We start from the raw sequence: 24,118 nt of genomic DNA, 5'->3' as shown, positions 1-24,118 counted from the left end.
TGCGCGCACACACTTCTCACGTTTCTCTTTTTAGAAATGCTTCAGTCCCTCTTCGTCACTCCTTGTTCTACGTTGCCCCCTGCCCCCATCCCCCACCCCCACCAAATGAAATTGTAACCACTAATTACTGACATGCCAACTAGAATATCCTTCTTTACCCTGTTAAATTATTCATCATTTTAAACTGCTCAATAAGATTACTTTTAATCCTTGCTGCAGGGAGAATAAGACCAATTTCTCTAATCTTTTCTTAGCATCTAAAACCCCTCATTCCCGGTATCTTTCTAGTAAACCTTGTTTTCACTCTCTTCAGGGCTTTAGCTTACTGCTATTTCACAGTGCCAAGGACTCAGGTTTGATTCCAGCCTTAGTGACTGTCTGTATGAAGTTTGCACGTTCTTCCTGTATCTGCATGGGTTTCTGTCGAGTGTTCTGGTTTCTCCCCTCAGTCTAAAGATGTGCAGGTTAGGTAGACTGGCCATACTTAAATTATTTGTAGACTCCAGGATATGCAGTCTAGGTGAGTTTACAATGATAAATGCAGGATTATGGGAATGGGATGGGGGTGTGGGTCTGCTCTTCAGGGGGTGAGTGAGACTTGATGAGCTGAATGGCATCTTTCTGTACTATAGGGATTGTGTGATTTTATTAGAATGATTTGTGGAACCTTCAAACTCTCAGAGCAGAAATTAAATATATTGTGGAAAAAACATGTTAATTACTAAGAGCTTAACAGTAATTGTTCTGGTTTATAACTGTAAAACCTGTCATTTTGCAATATCTCTGTAACTTTCAGAGCCGACTGGTGATTTCCCTTAAATGTTGTAAATTTTAAATAGGAGGAGGAGGAGACAGAGACCAAGCAATGACCATCTCCAACAAGAGAGAATGTAACCATTGCCCCTTGATGTTCTGTGGCATGACCATAACAGAATCCCCCATGATGGACATCCTGGGAGTTACCATTGACCAAAAACTGAACTAGACTAGCTGTACAAATATTGTAGTGCAAGAGCTGGTCAATGCATGCATCCAATATATCAAGTACCTCACCTCATGACTCAGAAGTGCGATAGAATGCTCTTTGCTTGTCTGGATGAGTGCAGCTGCAATGATGCCATCCAGAATAAAGCAGCCAGCCTGATTGGCACCACATCCACAAGTTTTCCCCATCTCCATGACTGATGCTCAGGAGCAGCTGTATCGATCAGCTCCAAGATGCATTGTAGAGATTTCCCAAAACTCCTTAGAAATCTCTTTACAAATACACAACCACTATAATCTAGGGCAAGAGCAACAGATACCTGAGAACACCACCACCTGGTGGTGTTCCTTCAAAGCCACTCCCCAGCCTGACTTAGAAAATTATAATTGTTCCTTTGGTAATGCTGTCAAAATCCTGGAGTTTCATCTCTATCAGTTTCGTGAGTGTATCAACATCAAATGGATTGCAATAGTTCAAGAAGGCAGATCACCATTACCTTCTCGAGAGCTGCCAGAGATGGGAAATAAATACAGGCCCAACCAGTGACGCCAACAACTTGTAAATGAATTTAAAACAAAAACAGTTTATCTGATTGTGGGGAACTTGATGTGCATGAATTGACTACTGTGCTGCCTAAAATTCAAGTTCTTTTCAACTTTTGAGACATTTAAGGTCATGAGGGCACTAAATAAGTGGGAATACTTCTTTAATTTTCAAATGATTGCAATTGAAAATAAAAAAAAGCTGACTTTAATGAAGCAAATATGCAATGTATCATCAGAAAAACATATATTGTTGCTTTCCATATCAAATAAATTAACTATGTTCTCCTGAGTAAATGGGAGTGCTGTTAAAACCGATTTCTTAATGATGGAATATATAGCAGCAAGCCCAGGTCTTTATTTAGCATCTGAATTTAGAATTAATTATAGCTTATCAGCCGGCTATTATCAGGAAACATTTTGTAATTAAGCTGCTTGACTATTTAAGCCAGAGTCACCATGACAGTAAAGGAAAGCATATTTGAACGATCTAATAGAAGGCAAAATAAGTAATTAAGGTATAAGTAGAGCAGTAATATCAGCTGGCCTTAGGGGGTTGTAGAGGCTGGATTAAATATATTCAGGCTGAGAGAGATTTTAAATCAGTAAGGGTATCAAGGGTTAGGGCAAAAGTGGACTTGAACAATCTCCGATCAACCATGATTCAATTGACGAGTGGAACAGACCCAATGGGCTGAATGATATGATTTTGCTTTCATGTTTCGTTGATGTTCCTGATGAAGGACTCCTGCCCGAAATGTCGATTTTCCTGCTCCTCTGATGCTGTGCTATTCCACCACTACTCTAATCTTGACTTCAATGTTTTGTTGTCTATTCTATGTTATTTCCAGCACTATCTCCAGCTACCTTGATATTTTCAGCGGATAGAAATATATATAATTTATAGACTGATAGAATAATCTATAGAAATCTAACAAGACTTTGTATTGAACATACTAACAACTGTATGCACGTATTCTAGGGCAGTGATTCTCAAAGATTCATCACCCTCTGAATGAAGAAATTCATCCTCATCTCTGTCCTAAATGACCTGCCCCTTATTATGAGTTAAGTCCCTTGATGCTAGATCCCCTGGCCAGGGGAACCATCTTCCGACATCTACTTTATTGATCCCTGTGAGAATTTTGTATAATTAAATGAGAGAACCTTTCATTATATTCAGTTCCTTTATCCAAATTGTAATATAAATTGTGAGCAGTTGAGACCTCAGCATCAATCCCTGGGGTACTCCACTCATCACAGCTTGCTGATGCAAAAATGCCTGACTATGCCTACTTTAAAGTTCTGTTAGCTAACTAATCCTCTATCCAAGCTAAAACGCAAGCACAAAGTGCTGGAGAAGCTCAACTGGTTTGCAGCATCTGTTGAGAAGCAAAGTTAATGTTTTGCATCCTGTGATCCTTCATCAGAACTGGAAAGAAGCAGAACTTCTTCAATGTGTGCATACCTGAAACAGATGGGATATTGAATTAAACATTGAAATAAAAATGCTAGAAATATGAAACACAAAGTGCTGGAGAAAATTAGTGGTCTGATGAAGGGTCACTGGACTCCTTTCTCTCCTCCTCTCCTTACAGATGCTACTAGACTTGAATTTCTTAACACTGTTTCAGATTTCCAGAGCACATCGTTCTTTTTAGAAAAAAAACATATTGTCCAAGTTGTTATTTTGCCCCCACATCATGAGCTCTTACTTTGCGTAGTATTCAACTTGTCAAATGTCTTCTATAAGTGGAAATACAGTACATCCACAAGTTCCCCTTTATACATATAGCTTGCTGCTTCCATAGAAGTCCAATAAGTTGTCAAATTCAGATGCAGGTCATTAAAAATATCATTGATATATATAAGTGTGCAGTTGGAGTGTGAAATAATAAGTGATTATTGAATAAATGGAAACATACAGAATTGAATTAGAAATAGATCTAAAATTATAGTTAATGTAAGTCACTGTTTTTGTCAACAGACACTGAAAATAAAGAATATTTTTAATTATGAGATGACTAGAGAATAAAGCATTTGAAGATAGACTTGCAGAACTGAGTTTGGATTTGAGATTTTGAGTGTTTATTTGGAAAGATGCTGCATTTGCTGTTAAGACAAGGCTATAAAAGGTATGATGTAAAGATGAAGGAATAGTCAACTTTGTCAATAACTATTGTGAATTTTTTTCATCATCTGTTTACCTTATGCACAGTGACTATAAAGACTGTTCCAGCACTTCACAGGATTACGGACTAGATTGAAAATTACATTCAATTACACGTTTAAATTGTATTTAATTTAGAATGCTGAAAAGAATGAGACAATGCCATGTAAAAATTGCAATGATATGTGAGAATAGGTTAGTTATAATTTGGAAACAATTATCACCTCTGACTCTGAACTATTTAAATGGACTGAATTGTGACCAAGTATATTGCAAAAGTGCCAAATACTCATTTGGACCTAGTGTTAGTTGCTTAGCCAGATAATGTAGAAGGAATGGAAGGCACAGCATTCTGAAGGGTGACAATTATGCAATAATAAAATGTCATAGTGTTTCTTTAAAGGAATGATGCTCCACATTCAGGCTAAATATATTTCCAAACCAGCAAACTGTCTTAATCAATGTCACAGTAAATGTATTAGCAACCAAAAATAGATTAAATCAACAGACAGCTCTAAAGATTCTGAAGAGAGAAAGATCAAGGGGCTCACTGGTATTAATATGAGGAAAGATTAGGAATATGTTTAGAAATTTGGATAAGGCAAAGAGGGATCTATAAAATCAAAGCACAGATGTGAAATGAAATAACAAAATACTCTGAGATAAAGCAGTGGCTGGTCATTCAGAGAAGAAATATCCAAAAATAACGTAAATCGCCTTAAGACAGGAGATGAAGACCAACAAATTAATAATTTTGTTGTCTGATTCTTAACGAAGACATGCATAACATCGCTTCCTCAAACAAGATAACCTTACTGTAATTTATGACTGAGACAGCAAACTGGACTCTCCTGGAGAGATGGTATTGATTCCAGAGTGCTGGGTGAGATTAGAAAGGCAATTTGTGAGATATTGATAATCAGAAGTGACCGTAGGAGATCTATAACTTTGGGCTATGACATGTAGAAATCCATTTACTCAAAGGGTTGTGAAGTTTGGAATTCTTCATTCCCTGGTTATGGATGCTTTTTGTTGAATATATTTAAGGTTGAGGTATACAGAATTCTGGTGTCTCAGGACATAGAGACATGATTGGGAAAAGGAGGGAAAACAGAGTTGAAAGAAAGATTTGTTGCAATTGTATTGAATGATCAAATATTCTTGCCATTCATGCAGTCTATTCTAGCTGCTATTTCCTATGTAGGCTAGCATGGTGTCCATTTGAAAAGTATGACAGACAGGCAAAGAAAATGACAACTGTAAATCTTCCAATTGATGGAGCAAAATGGAATTACTAATTAGATAATACCTCAAATTTACACCTATCGGAGTATTCTGGTAGACATGGAAACTCAAGAAAATTTTAGTGTCTCTACCCCGGATTGAAAAGCCTGGGTTCAGTTCCATCTGCTTCACAGTTGTGTAATAACATCTCTGGACGGGTTAATTCGAAAAATAGGTTAATAAAATCAAAGCGTAGAGGTTAAATTGGATGCTGAGTTGATGGCTTTTAGGATCTTCTCAAATGGAAAAATCACAAAGAACTGAATGGTTAACACTAATGTTTGCTCTCCAAAATTTGTCTCCTGTAAATACATGTATCTCTCAAAACCAGGATGATTCAGAACACCTTCATATTCTGTTATTGGAAGAATCTAACAATGCTACAGTTTTTGTGATTTCCTGGCTGGAGATAAAGCCCTGTATTTTGCAGTTAGTGGTGAATGAACAGCACTGTTTTATGCTTACAGAATTACTATGGGTTTTTACACTAGAATTGCTGATTACCAGGCAGTTAAAACAGCTTGGCAGCCACAACCAATTAGGTTGCGGAGACATGCAGAATATGAATCAGGAAATCTAAGTTAGAATATTTAATTCAATGTAAAAAGATTCATGGATATATCACTAATTTCAAGTTCTTCTCCAAATCACTCACCCTCCTGAGATGGAAATATAATCACTTCTTTTTCTTCAGTGATACAAAGTAAAAATCCAAGAAATTACTCCCTAACAACATAGTGGGTCTTCTGCAGAAAGATTATGATTGTAATCAGATATTCACAAATGGTTACACATTTGCTTTCACCTGAATGGACAAGCCCTAATAAGTTTGCATTATGTTTCTTGGTTATCTCATCAGTGCCACAACTTTATATCATGGAATCCTGGAGTCATACAGCACGGAAACAGACACTTCGGTCTAACCAGTCCATGCTGACCATATTTCCAAAATAAACTAGTCCCACTTCCTGCCCTTGGCCCATACTCCTCCAAACATTTCTTATTCAGGTACTTACCTAAATATTTTTTTTAAGTGTTGTAGCTGTATCCACGTCCAGTACGTCCTCTGGAAGTTTATTCCACACACAGATCACTGTGTTAAAAAGAAAACTTTCTGCTCTTACCTTGAAAGTAGTCTTGAAATCCCCCATTCAAGGGAAACAACACTTGTCATTCACCTTATTTATACCACTCATTATTTTATAAACTTCTATAAGGTCACCTCTTTACCTCATATGCTCCAGTGAAAGAAGTCCCAGCCTATCCAGCCTCTCCTTATAACTCTGCTCTCCATTCCCAACACTGTTCTGGTCAATCTCTTCTGAGCCCTCTCCAGTTTAATAATATCCTTCCTGTTAACAGGGAGGCCAGAACTGGACCCAGTACTCCAGAAGAGGCCTTACCAAGATTCTGTACAATCTAAACATAATGTCTCAACTCCTATATTCAAAGGTCTGAGCAATGATGGCAAGCATGCTAAATGCCTTCTTAACCACTATGCGTGATGCAAATTTCAAAGAATTATTTATCTGAACTTCTGGGTCTCTCTGTAGTACAACATTACCCGAGCCCTACTTTGAATTGCATAAGTCTTGCCTTCCATCGTGGATGTGACACCATGTTCAGTTGTCAGTGTAATGTAACTCATGGAGGACCAGGGTAAATTGGACAATAATGGTTTTCATGGTTGGTGACATGTAAATGTAAGAAATTGTTGTTGTGTTCACTACATAGAAACAGTCGTATCATTAGCCTCACTGTTACTCTTCTTGAAAAATCTAGATCAATGGATAAAAACTGAATGTATGGACAATGTTGAAGTCAAGGATGATTTTAGTTCCATCGATTTTACATATCCACTTTAGTGGGAAATACCCAAAAGATCAATTGGTAATTAAAGAACAGTTTGTAATTGAAAGCAGTATATTGCAGACAAAAGGTAACTCCTTTCCTACCTGTGATTTGATTATTGGTAAAGAAAACTCAGATTGATATTGCACCTTTCACAACGGCAAAGTGTTTTGAAGTGGTGCAAAGCCCGTGAAATATTTTCAAGTGTAATGCAGGGAAATATTTGGGTCAAATTCTGCAAAGCTTAATTATACCATCCATATCGGTGTGATTACTGGACAAATAATTTATTTCAGTTGGTTGATGAATGCATGTTTGGTATCAGGAACAGTAGGAAAACGTTTTTGTTTTTCTTTAAAGAGTGCCATTACATCATTTGCGTCGAAGGACAGATTGGGTCTCGATTTAACATGCCACTGAAAAGGTGATACATCCAAACACAGCACTTCCATGGTGTTGCATTAAAGTACCTGCTTTTTAAAGTGTAATTTGTCGTTTCTGCTGGATGGAATTTGCCTGGTAGTTAATTTGTCAGCTATGTTGACTTTAGTTGATGCATTATTCTTGGCCTTCTGTTTCTTCCATAGAGAGTGTCTGGGAAGCACGCATTATTTTTCTTCATATTATTAGTTTCCATGTGTAAGAATTGAATAATTTTGGCATGCAGCTTTTTCATAATCCTTCCTTCAGTTGAAACATGTCTGATTGTCTTGCTTCTAGGCTGATGTGTGTTATTTGGTCTTAATAGGCTGGGAGTAAATATCTCATCTTCATGTTCAGTATCACATTTCAGCAACACATCTATTTATATTTGGTGATAAACATGATATGCTTTTCAGTCTCAGTCTGTGAAGCATGTACCAATGTTCTTGTTACATTTATCAAAGATTATTCTTTGATTAAATATTCCATTCTGTTCCTATTCCAAATCTAAACCTGGACTGTGTTTCATCAATCTAAGCTTTAAATGTGCTGTTATTTGTTTCCATTATGCTTTTCAAAATCATTTAAATGACACAACTTATTCAGCTTATGGTTCTGAAATGCTCTAATACTTTAGATTTTAAAGGTAACATTGAGTAATGAATGTCTCAAGTTATTTGGAAAAGATCCTTTGGTATATATTTGATAAAATTTCTGTTGTCACTTCTCGTTCCATTTCTCTAAGGACTATTAGATGTTTTGTTGCTTCAGGTATGCCTGAAGCTTTTCTTGTAATCATCAATTTTAACATATTTTCTACCCCTGCTAGCATTAGGTTTCAACCATTGTTTACCTCTGTATCTTGAGAACTCCCTGACTTTGCATCATTGTACAATTTTGATATATTTTCTACATTTTCTTATGCATGTAACATTACTTGCAAAATCAGAACAGACCTGATAAAGTACCTTAGATCAAATAAAAGGTAGATGCTTAAGATAAGGATGAATGCTCAAACCTGCAAGTTTGAAGGAATACACTTGAAGAAAGTAGAGTGAAAATGAATGTGGCTGGTGTTACACTGGAACAAATCGATAATGTTATCTATTTAGAACAAATTAATGGAAGATGGCAGATGTGATGTAGAAGTTGGAAGAAGAATAGAGATAACTGCAAGTAATTTAGTGAAGATTGAAGGAAAATAAACTCAACTTTGCAACAAGGAATAAAATCATAAGGTGATACATTCTGTGCCTCAGAATCTGGACAATAAGAACTACAGAAGAAAACAGACATCTTGCAAATGCGGATACTAAGGCACATGCTAAAAAAAATCCATTTGCAAACCATAAGACAAATGAAGATATATTTGAAATTGTAGGAGCCAAAAGAACTCTGAAAATAATGATGTCCAGAAAAAAATGGTGTTTTGGCCATTTAATCAGATCTGGAAAGCTGCACAGAAATCTTCTAAAGGTCAAAGTGGAGTGCAGCACAGATAGGGTTTAACTTAGACCTAGTTGGATAAGGAATGTCAAAGTGTGGTTGCAGATGAGCTGAAGTGGATATGAGAGAATTTTGCAAGGAAAACTACTGTGGCATGCCATTACAGTACATGAGAATTGTAACAACAATCTTCTATTTTTCCTTAACGTCATTTACTTATTTTTTAATCAGCAACAGCTGACAGATAAATTAGCTTTCCTCAGCCAATAGATAAAGGAATCAGATATCTTGGCCCCCTGCATTTGTGTTCAAATGAAGTTTTATTAGCTGATTTTTTTTGTAGTGTAAACATGCAGCAAAACTGAGTATTTTGTTTTACGTTCTTAGAGTCATAGATTTGTACAACATGGAAACAGACCCTTTGGTCCAACTCATCCATGCTGACCCAGATATCCTAAATTAGCCTGGTACCATTTGCTAGCATTTGGCCCATAATCCCGCGAAACTCTTTGCTTGTTATAGACCCTATATTCGAATGACTGACTGAAAGGAATACAAAGATTTCATATTCTAACTGTAACAAACAACTAAAGGCAAAATTGCCTGAACAGATTATTATAAAGAACAAAGAAACTTTACAGCCCAGGAACTGGCCCTTTGGCCCTCCAAGCCTGAGCTGATCTTGACTCTCCAGTCTCACTCTTTCGAGAGACTAACTCTCTCTATTTACTAACTTCCATTCTAAATATGTGTATAAATTATTGCTAACCAATTTATTTCCCAAGTAAGCTTCCTTTCCTATTTTTTGGTCATTCTTTGCCATACTTTGCATTCCCTAGTTTGATGTACTTTTCAGTCAAACGGATTTGGGCATATTATAATGCACCCGTGCTAGATGGGATGTGAACCCAGACTACAGCCTAGAAATTGGGACACTATACTGCAGCACAGAATGCCCTGTTTCGTTATATTTTATTTTCCCTTAAATTAGTTTAGTTAACCTTGGATTGTGGGTCCGCTTTTAGGATATTTCTTTATAGCAGGAATATGTGCTGAAATATCCCCATTAATAACTCCCCATTAATCATTGTAAACAGTTTTCTTCTGTCTCCACTTAATTTGCCTTCTTTAAGTTTACAATCCTTATTTAAATTTAAAATTGCTTTTCTTCTGAGGTTGTTTATTAATCTTGCCACACTTCACAAAACACAAGTCAAGTAAAAAAACGATTGTCTGGTTGTTTGAAGAATGTGTTGCTGTCGGAAATTATTATGAATGCATTCCCTCAACTTCACTCTAAACTACCAGCGCCAACCTGATTTTTCTCATTTATGCATAGATTAAAATCATCAATGATTATTGCTGTACCCTCATCAAAAACACGACTGCTACTTGCATACTTTATCCCACATTGCGATTACTGTTGGGGGGCTTGTAGACCAGACCATTGGTGACTCCTTTACCCTGTGTATCCTTCCCCCTCCCTTCCCCCCCCACCTTCCAAATGAATGATGTATTTTGATCTCTGAAGCCATGGTCATTTTTTAAAGTGTCACACAATGCTATTCTTGATGAACAGGGCTACCCCTCCACCTTTACTTAGTTTTCCATCTTAAATACACACTTCTCAATAATCAGAACATATTTTAACATACTTCTCAATAATCAGAACCTGATCCTTGTCATTACACAGCCAAGTGTCTGTAATTGTTATCCGTTCATATTTCTTTACTTCATTGTGTCCTATCAATTAGTTTACTTGGTTATAAATTCTGTGTACATTCAGGTATAGAGTTTTAGTATTTTTTAAAAACCTTGAACCTCCTGTTTTCATTCTCTGACCATTGTTACTATTTTCCTGTTCTACCTTGACTGGATTTGCTATATCTACCCAAGCTTGATCCTTTGCCACTATTGCTTAATGTAAAGTTCTCTCTGCTTTCCTAGTTATGTGGTTTGCTAAACAGTGGTGTCAGCATGTTTCACGTGAAGATCAACCCAATTACGTGGTGTCCACTTTGCTTGCCTGTTTCTTGTGAACTGGAACCCACTTCTCCCATGGCAGTCTTTGAGCTATGAACTCACGTGATTAACCTATATGCCTACTGCGAGTTGGCACTTGGCTCAGATGATCTAGAGATTATTACTCTCGAGGTTCTGTTCTTCAATTTGGTACCTAGCTCCTCATACTGTCTAAGCAGAGCCTTTTTCTAATCCTCCCAAAGTCATTAGTACATACAAGAACTGGATTCACCCCTCTCTTCAAGTTTTTATCTATACTTGAACAGATAATACTGTGGTACTAGGTAGGTTATATGGATTTCTGCATCTGTGGTCATGTCTGCAACTACCACACCGTTCCTTCTCACTTACCAAATAATACCTTACTGTGTGCGCACATGCCATTCCTCTGCTGACTTTGCATTCATCGATACAAGTGAGGACCATAAATTTGGTAGATAATTGCAAGAGTTGAGACTCCTGCATCACCATATTTTTCTGCTTCTTGCCTGCTTCATTCATAGTCATGCCTTCCCATCTCTTCCTGAGGCAGTTTAATGTATAATTCTTTATAAAGTTTGACATTCCTAATATCTCTGAGACTTAGAAACTAAAAGTCTAAATACTGTTGCAACTGTCTAGGTTACTATTTACACATGAATATTTTGTTGGATGTCATTGACCCCACAATAACCAAACAACTCAACTTTTTATTGAGCAACATTGGAGTGGATCAGGTGAACTTCTGCTCTATTTCACCTTAAATTAAGCAACCTATCCTAAAGCATAATGGCTTTGTAAGCTTCATATTTTAATATTATGTCCTTAATTGCTGCTTGTATTATAACACAAAGAGTTGTCTGTTGTCGACATAGTGATATAGCACAGAAACAGACCCTTGAACCCAACTCATCCATACTAACCAGGTTTCCTAAGAACTAGTCCAATTTGCTTGTTTGGCCCATGTCCATCCAATCCTTTCATATCCATGTACCTATCCAAATGTCTTTTAAATGTTGTAGTTGTACAGACCTCTATCAGTTCCCCTAGCAGCTCTGAACATTGGTTTCATGGAGAATACACTGCTTAGGAAAAAATAAGGAACATGTTGAGGAGCTCTGATTTTATCCTGGAACTGACCATTCCCAAGCAAAATATGCCAATGCATGAACTCATTGTAGTAATTGAATATTTTTAAGTAATTCCATATAATAACCAGTTTAGATTTTTCTCTAAATTAGATAGTACAGAGCTGAAAGGAATGAGATGAACCTTTGCCAGCAGTGTTTATTAGATTGTATTTTCTCTTTGAAAATGGTATTAAGTTGAGGGGAAGTGGTGGTATCATGATACTGTCACTGGACTTAAAATTCAGAGACCCAGACTAATGCTCTGGAGACATGGTTGTGGTATTCCGATAATAGTACTGAAGACATGTTCCAGGGCTAGCCACGTTCCCCAGCTAAGCTGTCCCATAATAGTTACAACACCAGCATCCACCTGTTAATGTGAAAAGTTGGCCAGGCGTGTCCTGTCCACAAAAAACATTACTGATGTAACCCAGCCAACTCTGTCCCATCAATCTATTATCGATCATCATCAAAAAAAACTGGTAACCCTGAGGACCGCGGGATCAGTTTAGAGTCCAGCAAAGGAGGTCAAAGAAACAGACTAAGAAAGGAAAAGAGAATATGAATGTAACTCATGAGAAGCAAAAGCTGATTGCAAGAGCTGTTAGGTATTGAAAAAATGAAGCTCGGTCAAAATTCGGCCCATTAAGGTGAGCATAGGAGATGCTATAGTAAAGAACAGTGAAATGGCAGAAAAAGTAAACTGATTGCTGTACATGAAAGAAGAGACAAATTGTCCCAGAAATATTAGGTGACCAAGGGGCTTGAGAGACTGGGAAATATGATCTCAGTAAAAAAGTGAAACTTGAAGTTCTGGATTAAACCTCCTGAACCAGATGAGCTTTGTCCCAGACTGTGGTTATCTTTCAAAATTCTATAATTTCTGGAAATGTTCCTGTAGACTGGAAAATAGAAAATTGAACCACTGTGCACAGTTTCCCTTCTATAAAACAAAAAAGGCAGGTTTGGAGTGGCAAACTGAGACTGCCATTCCCTGGATAATCTCACCCAATATTTCAGGTCTATGATAGTCAGACCTTGAACGTTTTTCCAGTTCTGATCAAAGAACGTCAGCATGGCTTATTGACTCTGACTCTCCCTTGCCTGATCTGTTAAATATTTTGAATTACCTCTGTTTTAAAATTCAGATTTCCAGAGTTTTGCAATTGTGGTACAAAATTAATAATGCAGTTTAATCAATATTGGTAGTTTCACTGTTGTAGCACTGACAAGTAGCGTATACAATTTCATAAGCCAATGTCTCAAATATTTCAAAACATTTGAGAAACAAAATTGTGTCCAACTGTGTTCATTATTTGTTTTTAATTCTAGTTTTGTCAACCTGGTGGCTGGCAGCTGTCCACTCAACGAAAGCAGCCGACATATTTTGTGGTGGTTCTGACAGATATCGACTCAGATCGGCACTACTGTGCATGTCTAACCTTTTATGAAGCTGAAATTAATTTACAAGTAAGTATATTCAGAGAATTTCCTATGTAATGCATCTTACTTTACAATGTGGTTAATATTTCATAAGTCCAGCCACCACAATAGGCTTCCAGAGAGAGGGTAGTTTGAAGAATGAAGAGCTCTGAGGGCTCTTACGCTGGGCAGGCTGCAGACACAGGACAGTACTGTCAGGGAGGGTATTCCAGGATCTTGATCTGTTGCTGGTCCTTCACTGTCAATATGGTTCCAAAATCAGAATTGTGTGTGGCTTGGAGAGTATCTTGGAAGTAATGCTGTTCTTGTTTGTTACTCTTGTCTCTTTCGGTGGTAGCGTTGGCTGATTTGACAGGTGTTGTTTTAGGAGCCTTCGTGAATTATTGCACTGCATTTTGTAGATAGTGCACACTGCTGCCACTCTGTCAGTGGTGGAGGAAATGAATATTGAAGATTTTGAAATAAAACATGAGTCAAATAGCTGTTTAATTCTGGATGTTGCTGTGCTTCTTGAATGTTGTTGGAGTTGCACTCATCCAGGTCAATGGAGAGTTTTCAATCACACAACTGCCTTGTGCCTTTAGAAAGCGAATAGGCTTTAAGGATATAAGATTTAAGGTGCAGACTCCTTAGCCCTTGACCTGTTCTTTCGATCAAAGTATTTATCTGGCTCACCAATGAAAAGATGTTGATGGATTCTTCATGAATATCAAGTGTGACGGTTGGATCTCTCTTGTTGGAGATGTGTATATGTGGTGCAAATGTACTTAACACTTATCAATACAAGCCTGAATGTTGTCCAGTTCTTGCCAGACTTGGATACCAACTTCTTTAGTATCTAATGAGTTGTAAATGGTGTTGAATGTTGTGAAATAATCAACAAAAGTCTCCATCTTTGACCTTCCTTCCATCATAAGGTGATTCATGAAGTAGCTGAAGATGGATGGGCCGAGGACAGGGATCTCACGGTTCTGGTGGTGCAGGGGTAGATGTCCTACCTCTGGGCCAGAGACCATGCTCAATCTTACCTGCCCAAAAGGTGTGTAATAATATCTCTGAGCAAGGTGATTAAAAAAAATAACCAACATATGGATTTAGAGGGCTCTTGTGGCACAGTGGTAATGTCCTTACCACTTCCATCTGCTCAAGAACTGTGTAAGAAAATCTCTGAACAGGTTGCTTAGGATCTAAAACTCAGTATAAAAATAACTAAAAACCCTGAGTAGAAGACCAGACTCTGACTAAGTAACTTTGGATCCTTGTAGTGCAGTGGTGGTGTCTCTACCTCTGAGCCATGACGCCCAGTTTCAAGTCTCACCTGCTCCAGAGGTGGGTAATAATGTGACTGATAATAAAATATCTGCTCTGAGGAATTCCTGAACTGTTACCAATGATTATTACCAATGCCATTGATGATGACATCAATTTGAAGAGATTCTTTACATATCTAGAGTAAAACTAGCACAAAAATGTTGAATTTTACTGCCTTTTTCTCCATGGTGTGTTTACATTGATTTGTGTTGATGTTGATTTTTCCTTTCAAAACCGAGACAAGTGAACTATAAGGTATTATGATGCAAATAATTCTGATCCTCGTTTCAAGAATAGTGAATTTGGAGCACATTACATTTTAAACATTTTACTTTGAAGCATTGTCCATGATCAGAATTATATTAAAATATGTATGTGAAAAATGAATTCTGTTTATACCAAACTTCAAAAATGATGTTATCATTATCCTTTACAAAATATAATTATGTCCACTATCAACGAATGATGTGCTTATAATAGAGAACATTTAAGTACAGTTCCAGAGGCTTGTTTTGCTATCCTTGTTGAACTATTAGATACAATTTGTCACCAAGTATAATAAATTTTTAATTAATTTATGTTCGTAAAACTCCAAGAACATTGCTATAGTCCATTTGTACAAGCAGCATTTTTGGCAGCTGACTTGTTACTTAATTGAAATGCATCAAAACAAGTTTGAGATAAGTCTGAGCTAAATTATCTTTCCAGAATATTTCTTCAGATAATGATTATAAACATAATGTTGTGCAAAGATCTTTGTTTGTGAATGTTAATGTGAGGTTAAGGCCTTTAGTTTGTTACCTCCATCCTAAGTTATAAAATGGAATGTGGATTATGGTATTCCAGTGTTTTTATCAGCAGATTGATTTTCCTCTTGCACAGTTAACCCTGAAGCTTGTCCTGGAACCTTTATGGATAGCTTCCATTTCCTTCTCTGGACAATCTGTCATGTAGACATCAGTTGCTAAACATATAAAGTTCAAGGTTCTTCTGGTCAGACACCACAATTATGAATTTATTAAGATAAGCTACATACATTGAATTCCATTCTAATGACTAGATAATATGGCAAGCTGTATTGTTGTCCTTGTATTGCTTGAAAAAAACAGAACATTTTGCAAAAACAGCAGTCTTTAAGATACAACATAAAAATGGCTCAAATGCAGCAGAACAAAAATATGAAAATTGTTTAATCTGTACAATTTAACTTTAGAAAGTGTGATTTTTTTTAGATATAGCCATTGTTTCATGCCAGGGAGATGGAACATTTGTTATATGTTATCTGAACTGGCAGTTGGATATTAAACTTATAAACTCGGACTTCAAGTGCATTTATTTACAAATTGAACAAAGAGGTTGTTTTGCCAACCATTATTCCCGTTTAACTACTTAACTGAAAATAGAAAAAAAAAATCAACTTAAGACTAATGTTTCTTGGTTGAAAAATCAATATCCATGATGGCTACTGTACAGTAGGATGCCATTCAGCCCATTGTGTCTCTGCTCATCACAGTCTCTACCACTTCCCTTTTGGCCTACAAATAGTTTTTCTTTTTGGGACAACATCCAATTTTTTGATGGCTGTAAATGCATCAGCATCCTCCATTATTATTTTGCCATTCACCTTAAGTTGGTGTTCTATGGTTCTCAACTCTGTTGCTACCGGGAATGGTTTGTGTTACATTGCCCAGATTCATCATGATTTTGAGCAATCATATTAAATTTCTTTTCTTGCCGTTCTCTTTTCTAAAACGAACAGACTCAGCTTCAGCAATCTATCAATATAACTGAAATTATTCAACCTGGTGATCATTCTTTTATTATCTTTTCTACTCTCTCTCTCTTGTCTTCAAACTTCCTGAACTGTGGTCCAGAATTGGAAACACTACTCCAGTTGAGGATGAGTCAGTCTTTCATGTAGTTTAGCCATAATTTTCTTGCTTTTGAACAATGTTACTCTATTTATAAGGCCCAAGATTCTATGTGCCATGTTAATTATTTTTTCAACATGGCCTTCCCCCTTCAGTGATTTGGGAGCACACATCCTTGGATTTCTCAGTTCCACAAACATGGAAAATAGGAGCAGGCTGAAGTGCTCTTTCAGCTTGCTTTGCCATTCAGTATGATCATGGCTGATCATCCACCTCAGTACTCATAACTACTTTCTCCCCATGCTCTTTGATCCCTTTAAACCTAACAACTATCTTAACTCCTTCTTGAAAACATTCCATGTTTTGGTTTCAAACTCTTTCTGTTGAAGAGCATTCCAGGCTCACCGCTCTCTGGGTAAAGAAAGTTTTCCTCATCTCAGCCCTAAATGGCCTACCACTTATCTTTAGACTGTGACCCCTGGCTCTGGACTCCCTGATCATCAAGAATGTTTTCCTTGCATTTATCTGGTCTCACCCAGTTAGAATTTCATGTATTTCTATAAGATCTCTCTTCATTCTTCTAAGTTTCAGTGAATCAATTCAGTCTGTCTTCATGCGTTAGTCCTACCATTCCACGAATGAAGATGGTCAAGCTTTGTGGCACTCCCTCCATAGCCAAAACACCTTTATTCAGATAAGGAGATCAAAACTGAACATAATATTCTCGATGTTGTTTCACCAAGGCCATGTACAATTGTAACAAAACATTCTACTCTTATACTTGAAGCTAACATATCATTTGTCGCCTTCACAGCCTGCATGCTTACTGTCAGTGACTATTGTACAAGGATACTCTGTTCTTGTTGAACCTCCCCCTTTCCTGATTTGATTGCTGTCCAGATTATTTTGCCTCTGTTTTTGTTACTAACTTGGATAATTTTCACATTTGTCTATCATCTGCCATGCCTTTTCTCTCTCACTCACGTTGTTCAAATCACACTAAAGCATCTCTGCATCCTTTTCACAGTTTACCATCCCATTCAGCTCTGTACCTTCTGCAAACTGGGGTATGTTACTTAGTTCCCTCATCTAAATGACTAATATATATTGTGAATAGTTAGAATCCAATCATTGATCCTTGTGGTGCCACTTGGAAAAATATCAGTTTATTCCTACTGTTTATTTCCTGTCTGCCAGTTTCTCTGTCCATGTCAGTGCACTAACCCCAGTTCCATGCATTTCAATTTTACATGCTAATCACTTAGTTGGGACCTTATCAAGTCATTTGAAAGTCTCATGCACTCTTTAGAATTGTATTCTTTGATTTACATGACCTCACTTCATTCTTCCAAACAAAATATATTGTTTCACAGTTTTGTATTAAATCTCATCTGTTACTGACTATCCATTCTATGAGCCTGCTTTACGTCCTCTTGGAGTCTGTCGTTATGCTCATTATAGTTCACAATACCTTCAATTTTTGTACATTTTAAACTTATACTTCATAAATTTTGAAATTTCACCCTAAATACCCAAGTTCAGGTCAGTAATTCAAATCAATTAAAGTGGTAGTCCTAACATTGCACAAGCTCACCATATGCCATCCTCCAATCTGAAAAATAGCCAATCATTCACCACCACTCGGACTCCTGTCACTGACCCCGAGTTGTATCCGTGTTGTCACTGTTGCTTTTATTCCAAGACTTTTAACTTAACTGGCCTGTCAGAAAAGTTAACATTTTGAAAGACCACTTATACATACAACCACATTACTCTCATCAACTTTCCTGTTAAATAATTTAAAGTCAAGTCTGTTAAATACTATTTGCCCTTTGCAAATGCATATTAGCTTTTCTAATTGACATTTGTCCAAGTGATAATCCGTCTACCAGATTATCAATTGTAAAAGCTTTCCCACCTGTCAGAGTCCTATAGCATGAAAACTGACCCTTTGGTCCACCTAGTCCATGCTGACCATAATTCCAAACTAAACTAATTCCACCTGCCTACAGTTGGCCCACATCCTTCCAAACATTTCTTATTCATGTACTTATCCAAATGTCTTTTAGATTTTGTAACTGTACCCACATCCACCACTTCCTCGAGCAGTTCATTTCACACACAAATCACTGTGTGTGTGTGTTGAAAAGAAAACACCCCTTTTAAAGTCCTCTCACCTTAAAAATATGTCCTCTCGTCACGAAATTCCTCAACCCTCGGGAAATGACATCAGCCATTCACCTTATCTATGCCCTCCGTAATTTTATAAAGCTTTATAAGGTCACCCATAACCACATTTGCTCCAGTGGTTATGGGTGACCTTAACCTGCTTCTTATAACTCAAACCCTCCATTCCTGGCCATGGAACCCTCTCCAGCTTAATAACATCCTTCCTATAATGGGGCGACCAGAACTAGACACGGTATTCCAGAAGAGACCTTACCAATATTCTCTGCAACCTCAGTATAACGTCCCAACTCCTATAATCAAAGGTTTAGCAATGGAGGTAAGTGTACTAAATGTCTCCTTAACCACCATATCTATTCACGATGCAAACTTGAAAGAATAATGTGCCTGAACCCCTAGGTCTCTGTTTTACACAACTGCCCAAGGCCTTAGTTTTAATAAGTTCTGCCCTTGTTTGTTTACCAAAATGCAATACCTCACATTTATCCAAATTAAATTCAACCTGTCACTCCTTAGCCGATTGACCCAATTGATCAGGATCTCTTTGTAATCTTAGATAAGGTTCTTTACTATACCACCAATTTTGGTGTTATCCGCAAACCGTTACTAACCATGTCTTTTATGTTCTTATCGAAATCATTTATATAAATGACAAACAAAAGAGGATTCACTGATCCCTGTGAAACACCATTGGCCTCCAGTCCGAGAAACAAACCTCCAACATCACTGTTTTCTCCCAATCAATTTTGTATCCAGTTGGCAAGCTCACCCTGAATCCAAGTGATCTAACTACTAATTATTCTACCGTGCAGAATCTTGTCAGAGGCTTTACTAAAGTCCAAGTAAACAATGACTACCGCTGTGCTCTCATTAATCTTTTTGGTTACTTCCTCAAAAAACACAATCAAGTTTGAGAGACATAGGTATTTGGCAGCTGTTTTTACTGTGGAGAAGGATACGGAATGACAGAACCTGGGGAAATAAATAGTGACATCTTGAAAAATGCCCAAGATCTGATCAGGTGTAGCCTAGAACTTTGGGAAACTAGGGAAGTGATTGGGCCCCTTACTGAGATATTTGTGTCATCAATAGCCACTGGTGAGGTGCTGGAAGACTGGGGAGGTTGGCTAATGTGTTGACGCTATTTAAAAAAGGTGGTAAGGAAAAGCCAGGGAACTATGGACTGGTGAACATGACATCAGTGGTGGACAAGATGTTGGAGGGGATCATGAGGAACAGATTTTATATGTATTTGGAAAGAAAAGGACTTATTTTGGGACCGTCAACGTGGCTTTGTCCATGGGAAATCATGTCTCACTAACTTGATTGAGCTTTTTGAAGAAGCAACAAAGAGGATTGATGAAGCCAGAGCAGTGGATGTCAGACTTGTCCGTGAGTGGAATTAAACCAGGGTCCCTGGCGCTGAGGCATTGATGTTAACCACTGAGCCACCGTGCTACTCCAAATACAAGGAAGCTAAGTTACATCTGGCGTAGAGTATTATAAATGTCATTTTGCACGGGTTTTGTTTGAACTGTGAGAAACTATGTCTATCATTTTTTATCACAAATCCTGTATTAAGTCTGTGTTTACTGATTGTAACCATATCCTATTTAAACACAACAGTTCACATTCTGAGGTTTGACCAGATCAATGCATACTTAATTGTGAAGCTAAGTGCTAATATACAAATTCACATTTGTTGATAATTCTTTGTACAATGTGTTTATAGAAAAGGAAAACTTGTTTGAGATGGCCGTATATTAAAATCAGAATAAGGATATAAATCTAAAGACTCAAAATTAAAATATGTTTTTTTATGGAGCTAAAATGTTATGGGTGTATAGCAGCAATGGAAGCAGTTAAGCAGGTGGTTATCACATACAGTATGCAATGTTTTAGAAAATTAAAGATGTTTCTACAGCAATCTGGGCAACATTGTATAATTCTAAGGGCAGAATTTTATGTGGGGATGGTAGCTGAAAGTGTGATAGGTAGATGGAGGTGGGGGTAATGGTGATAGGTTGGAGAGGAAGTCGAGCAGATAGGTGGAAAGGAAGATGGACAGGTAGACCAGGTCATGAGGGCAGTGCCGAGTTGGAAGGTTGGATCTTGGATAAGGTGGAGGCAGGGGAAATGAGGAAACTGGTGAAATCTGCATTGATGCCATGTGGTTGGAGGGTCCCGAGGCGGAAGATGAGACTATTGCCACTCCCTAACCACCTGATCTGTCCTACCTGTCCATCTTCCTTCCCACCTATCCACTCCCCCTCCTCTCTGGCCTATCACCATTACCCCCACCTCCATCTACCTATTCCACTTTTAGCTACCTTCCGCCCCAGCCCCACACCCCTCTCATTTATCTCTCCATGCCCTCGGCTCACAGCCTCATTCCTGATTAAAGGCTTTTGCCCGAAATGTTGATTCTCCTGCTCATCGGATGCTGCCTGGCCTGTGCTTTTCCAGCACCACTCAACTCTAATCTCCAGCATCTGCACTCCTCACTTTTGCCCTCCTGAACTGTGGCAACCAGAACTGCACACAATAATAAAGCTGTGGCCCAACCAATGTCCTAGACAGCTACATCCTCTCAGTTCTTGTATTATATACTCAACTAACAAAGGCAAGTATTTCATATGCCACTTTCTCCCTGTTTGAGTGTCCAAACCCAAGATGCCTTTGTCCACCTTTGTTAGAATGGTCAGATTTCGCACTACCCCCAACTGCTCCTTGTCGTTTTGTGTTGTGAGCCTAATCTCATGGAAAAACAATGGGTCAATGTCAAGTCACATTTGTTGAGTGGGACCATTAGTTCTTCTGCTTTTCCATTCCATGTTACATTGAATATTCTGTATATTTAGCATTTCTAACCTCCAACCACCAGCCGCCTCAAAACCTTGCAAGTTGAAATGGACCCTTGAATTGTCATTGATATTGCTTACTCAAATCATGCACTGCCTTAGCTAAATCCTTTTTCACACAACACATACATGCCCTCCCATAGGTGTGCTTTGACATTGAGGATGCTCACTTACCCTTACCCAGCATGGAGGCGGCTGATCAGATTTCACAGCAGTTTAGCCAGGGTCCAATGGACAAACCCACAGCTGCTAACATCCTCTGCCACCTCCTTGCAGTTGCCTAAAAGACCATAAGAAATAGGAAAAAGAATAGGCCATTCAGCACTGACATCTAATAGAATCACAGTTGATCTGACATTACTCACATCCATCTGTTTCAGCTTTGGATCAGTTTAAGCAACTTTTTGTGAAGCTTTACTTTGACTAATGGCATTAGAGATAACATTTTACAAATATTGGTGATGGAAAGTGATATTTGATCCATTCTTGCCTGACTTCCAATGCATTGTACATAAAAAGATTCAGGAGCCTGATTGGAATTCTGCATTAAGATAATTCATGACAATATTTTCAAATTCATAACTTCTACCCCATCAGAAATTACCTACATAAAGAATAATAAAGATTCCTGGATGCTGCCCCATCTGGTGCCAGTAATGGTCTGCTTTTAACTGAGCAAAAGTCAAACTTAATAAGACAGACCTTACTGAGAAGTACCAACCTCTGGGGGCATCATTTAGGCCATATACACCATTATTTCATTTCCAGTGTTTCCCATTGCATTTGGTGCCTCTTTTGGAGTATAAAGAAGTATTCCCTCTTAAGTTAATCTTTCTGCAGAAATGCAGCATTAATATCAACTGATCAACTTCCTAAATGTTTGATTCTAACAAAGCCAGAACATTCAAAATTACTTTTCCTGTTGCAGGTGAATCTACTCATATCTTATTTCCCCAGTTTTTATTTGAAACGTCATGTCATTAGCCTTGCTTTAGCCTTAAATTCCATCTGGGGATGCATTTTTGGTATGTGTCCACCTATGTGATAGGACCCATAACTAGTACCTTAGCAGTTTAGTAGTTCTAGTTTTTTGGAATATTTTATTAACATGACTTCCTGTTTGAACAAATATGTCACCACTGTTTAAAAATGGAGGTAGACAAAAGGCAGGTAACTGGAGGCCTATTGGCTTAACTTCTGTAGTGGGGAAAATTCTTGAATTTATCATCAAGGAGGAAATAGAGAGACAGCTGGATAGAAATTGTCCCATTAAGCAGATGCAACATGGGTTTATGAAAGGCAGGTTGTGTTCAATTAATTTATTGGAATTCATTGAGGGTATTATGAGCACGGTGAACAACAGGGAACCAGTGGATATGGTGTATTTTGATTTCCAAAAGGCATTTAACAAGGTGCTACACTAAAGGCTGCTGCATAAAGTAAAAGTACATGGCATTACAGGTAATGTATTAGCTTAGATAGAGAATTGGTTAACTAACAGAAAGTGAAGAGTGGGGATAAATGTATGTTTTTCTGGTTATAAGACCATAAGACATAGGAGTGGAAGTAAGGCCATTCGGCCCATCGAGTCCACTCCGCCATTCAATCATGGCTGATGCGCATTTCAGCTCCACTTACCAGCGTTCTCCCCGTAGCCCTTAATTCCTCGAGACAACAAGAATCTATCAATCTCAGCCTTGAAGACATTTAGCGTCCCGGCTTCCACTGCACTCCGTGGCAATGAATTCCACAGGCCCACCACTCTCTGGCTGAAGAAATGTCTCCGCATTTCTGTTCTGAAATGACCCCCTCTAATTCTAAGGCTGTGTCCACGGGTCCTAGTCTCCTCGTTTAACGGAAACAATTTCCTAGCATCCACCTTTTCCAAACCATGTATTATTTTGTACGTCTCTATTAAGTCTCCCCTTAATCTTCTAAACTCCAACGAATACAATCCCAGTATCCTCAGCCGTTCCTCATATGTTAGACCTGTCATTCCAGGGATCATCCGTGTGAATCCCCGCTGGACACGTTCCAGTGCCAGTATGTCCTTCCTGAGGTGTGGGGACCAAAACTGGACACAGTACTCCAAATGGGGCCTAACCAGAGCTTTATAAAGTCTTAGTAGTACATCTCTGCTTTTATATTCCAACCCTCTTGAGATAAGAGACAACATTGCATTCGCTTTCTTAATCACGGACTCAACCTGCATGTTTACCTTTAGAGAATCCTCGACTAGCACTCCCAGATCCCTTTGTGCTTTGGCTTTATTAATGTTCTCACCATTTAGAAAGTAGTCTATGCTTTTATTATTTTTGCCAAAGTGCAAGACCTCGCACTTGCTCACGTTAAATTCCATCAGCCAAATCCTGGACCACTCTCCCAACCTGTCAAGATCCTTCTGCAGCCGCCCCACTTCCTCAGTACTACCTGCCTGTCCACCTAACTTCGTATCATCGGCAAAATTCGCTAGAATGCCCCCGGTTCCCTCATACAAATCATTAATATATAATGCGAACAGCTGTGGCCCCAGCACCGAACCCTGCGGGACACCGCTCGTCACCGGCTGCCATTCTGAAAAAGAACCTTTTATCCCAACTCTCCGCCTTCTGT

The 24,118-nt window shown here is 38.1% G+C and overlaps 1 protein-coding gene across 3 annotated transcripts in view; it reads left to right on the top strand.

Moving 5' to 3' along the window:
- sbf2 (SET binding factor 2) overlaps window positions 1-24,118 on the top strand; it is a 582,458-nt gene that overhangs the window by 219,938 nt on the left and 338,402 nt on the right. For all 3 annotated transcript variants that reach the window (XM_043705903.1, XM_043705905.1, XM_043705904.1), the window contains exon 3: window positions 13,165-13,302. In XM_043705903.1, the coding sequence (XP_043561838.1) occupies window positions 13,165-13,302 (138 nt within the window). The remainder of the gene's footprint in view (window positions 1-13,164; window positions 13,303-24,118) is intronic.

The sequence above is a fragment of the Chiloscyllium plagiosum genome, chromosome 16 (assembly GCF_004010195.1).
Source record: "Chiloscyllium plagiosum isolate BGI_BamShark_2017 chromosome 16, ASM401019v2, whole genome shotgun sequence".
Lineage (NCBI taxonomy): Eukaryota > Metazoa > Chordata > Chondrichthyes > Orectolobiformes > Hemiscylliidae > Chiloscyllium > Chiloscyllium plagiosum.
The sequence above is the reverse complement of the archived record's forward strand: the minus strand, read 5'-3'. Positions and strand labels throughout refer to the sequence as shown.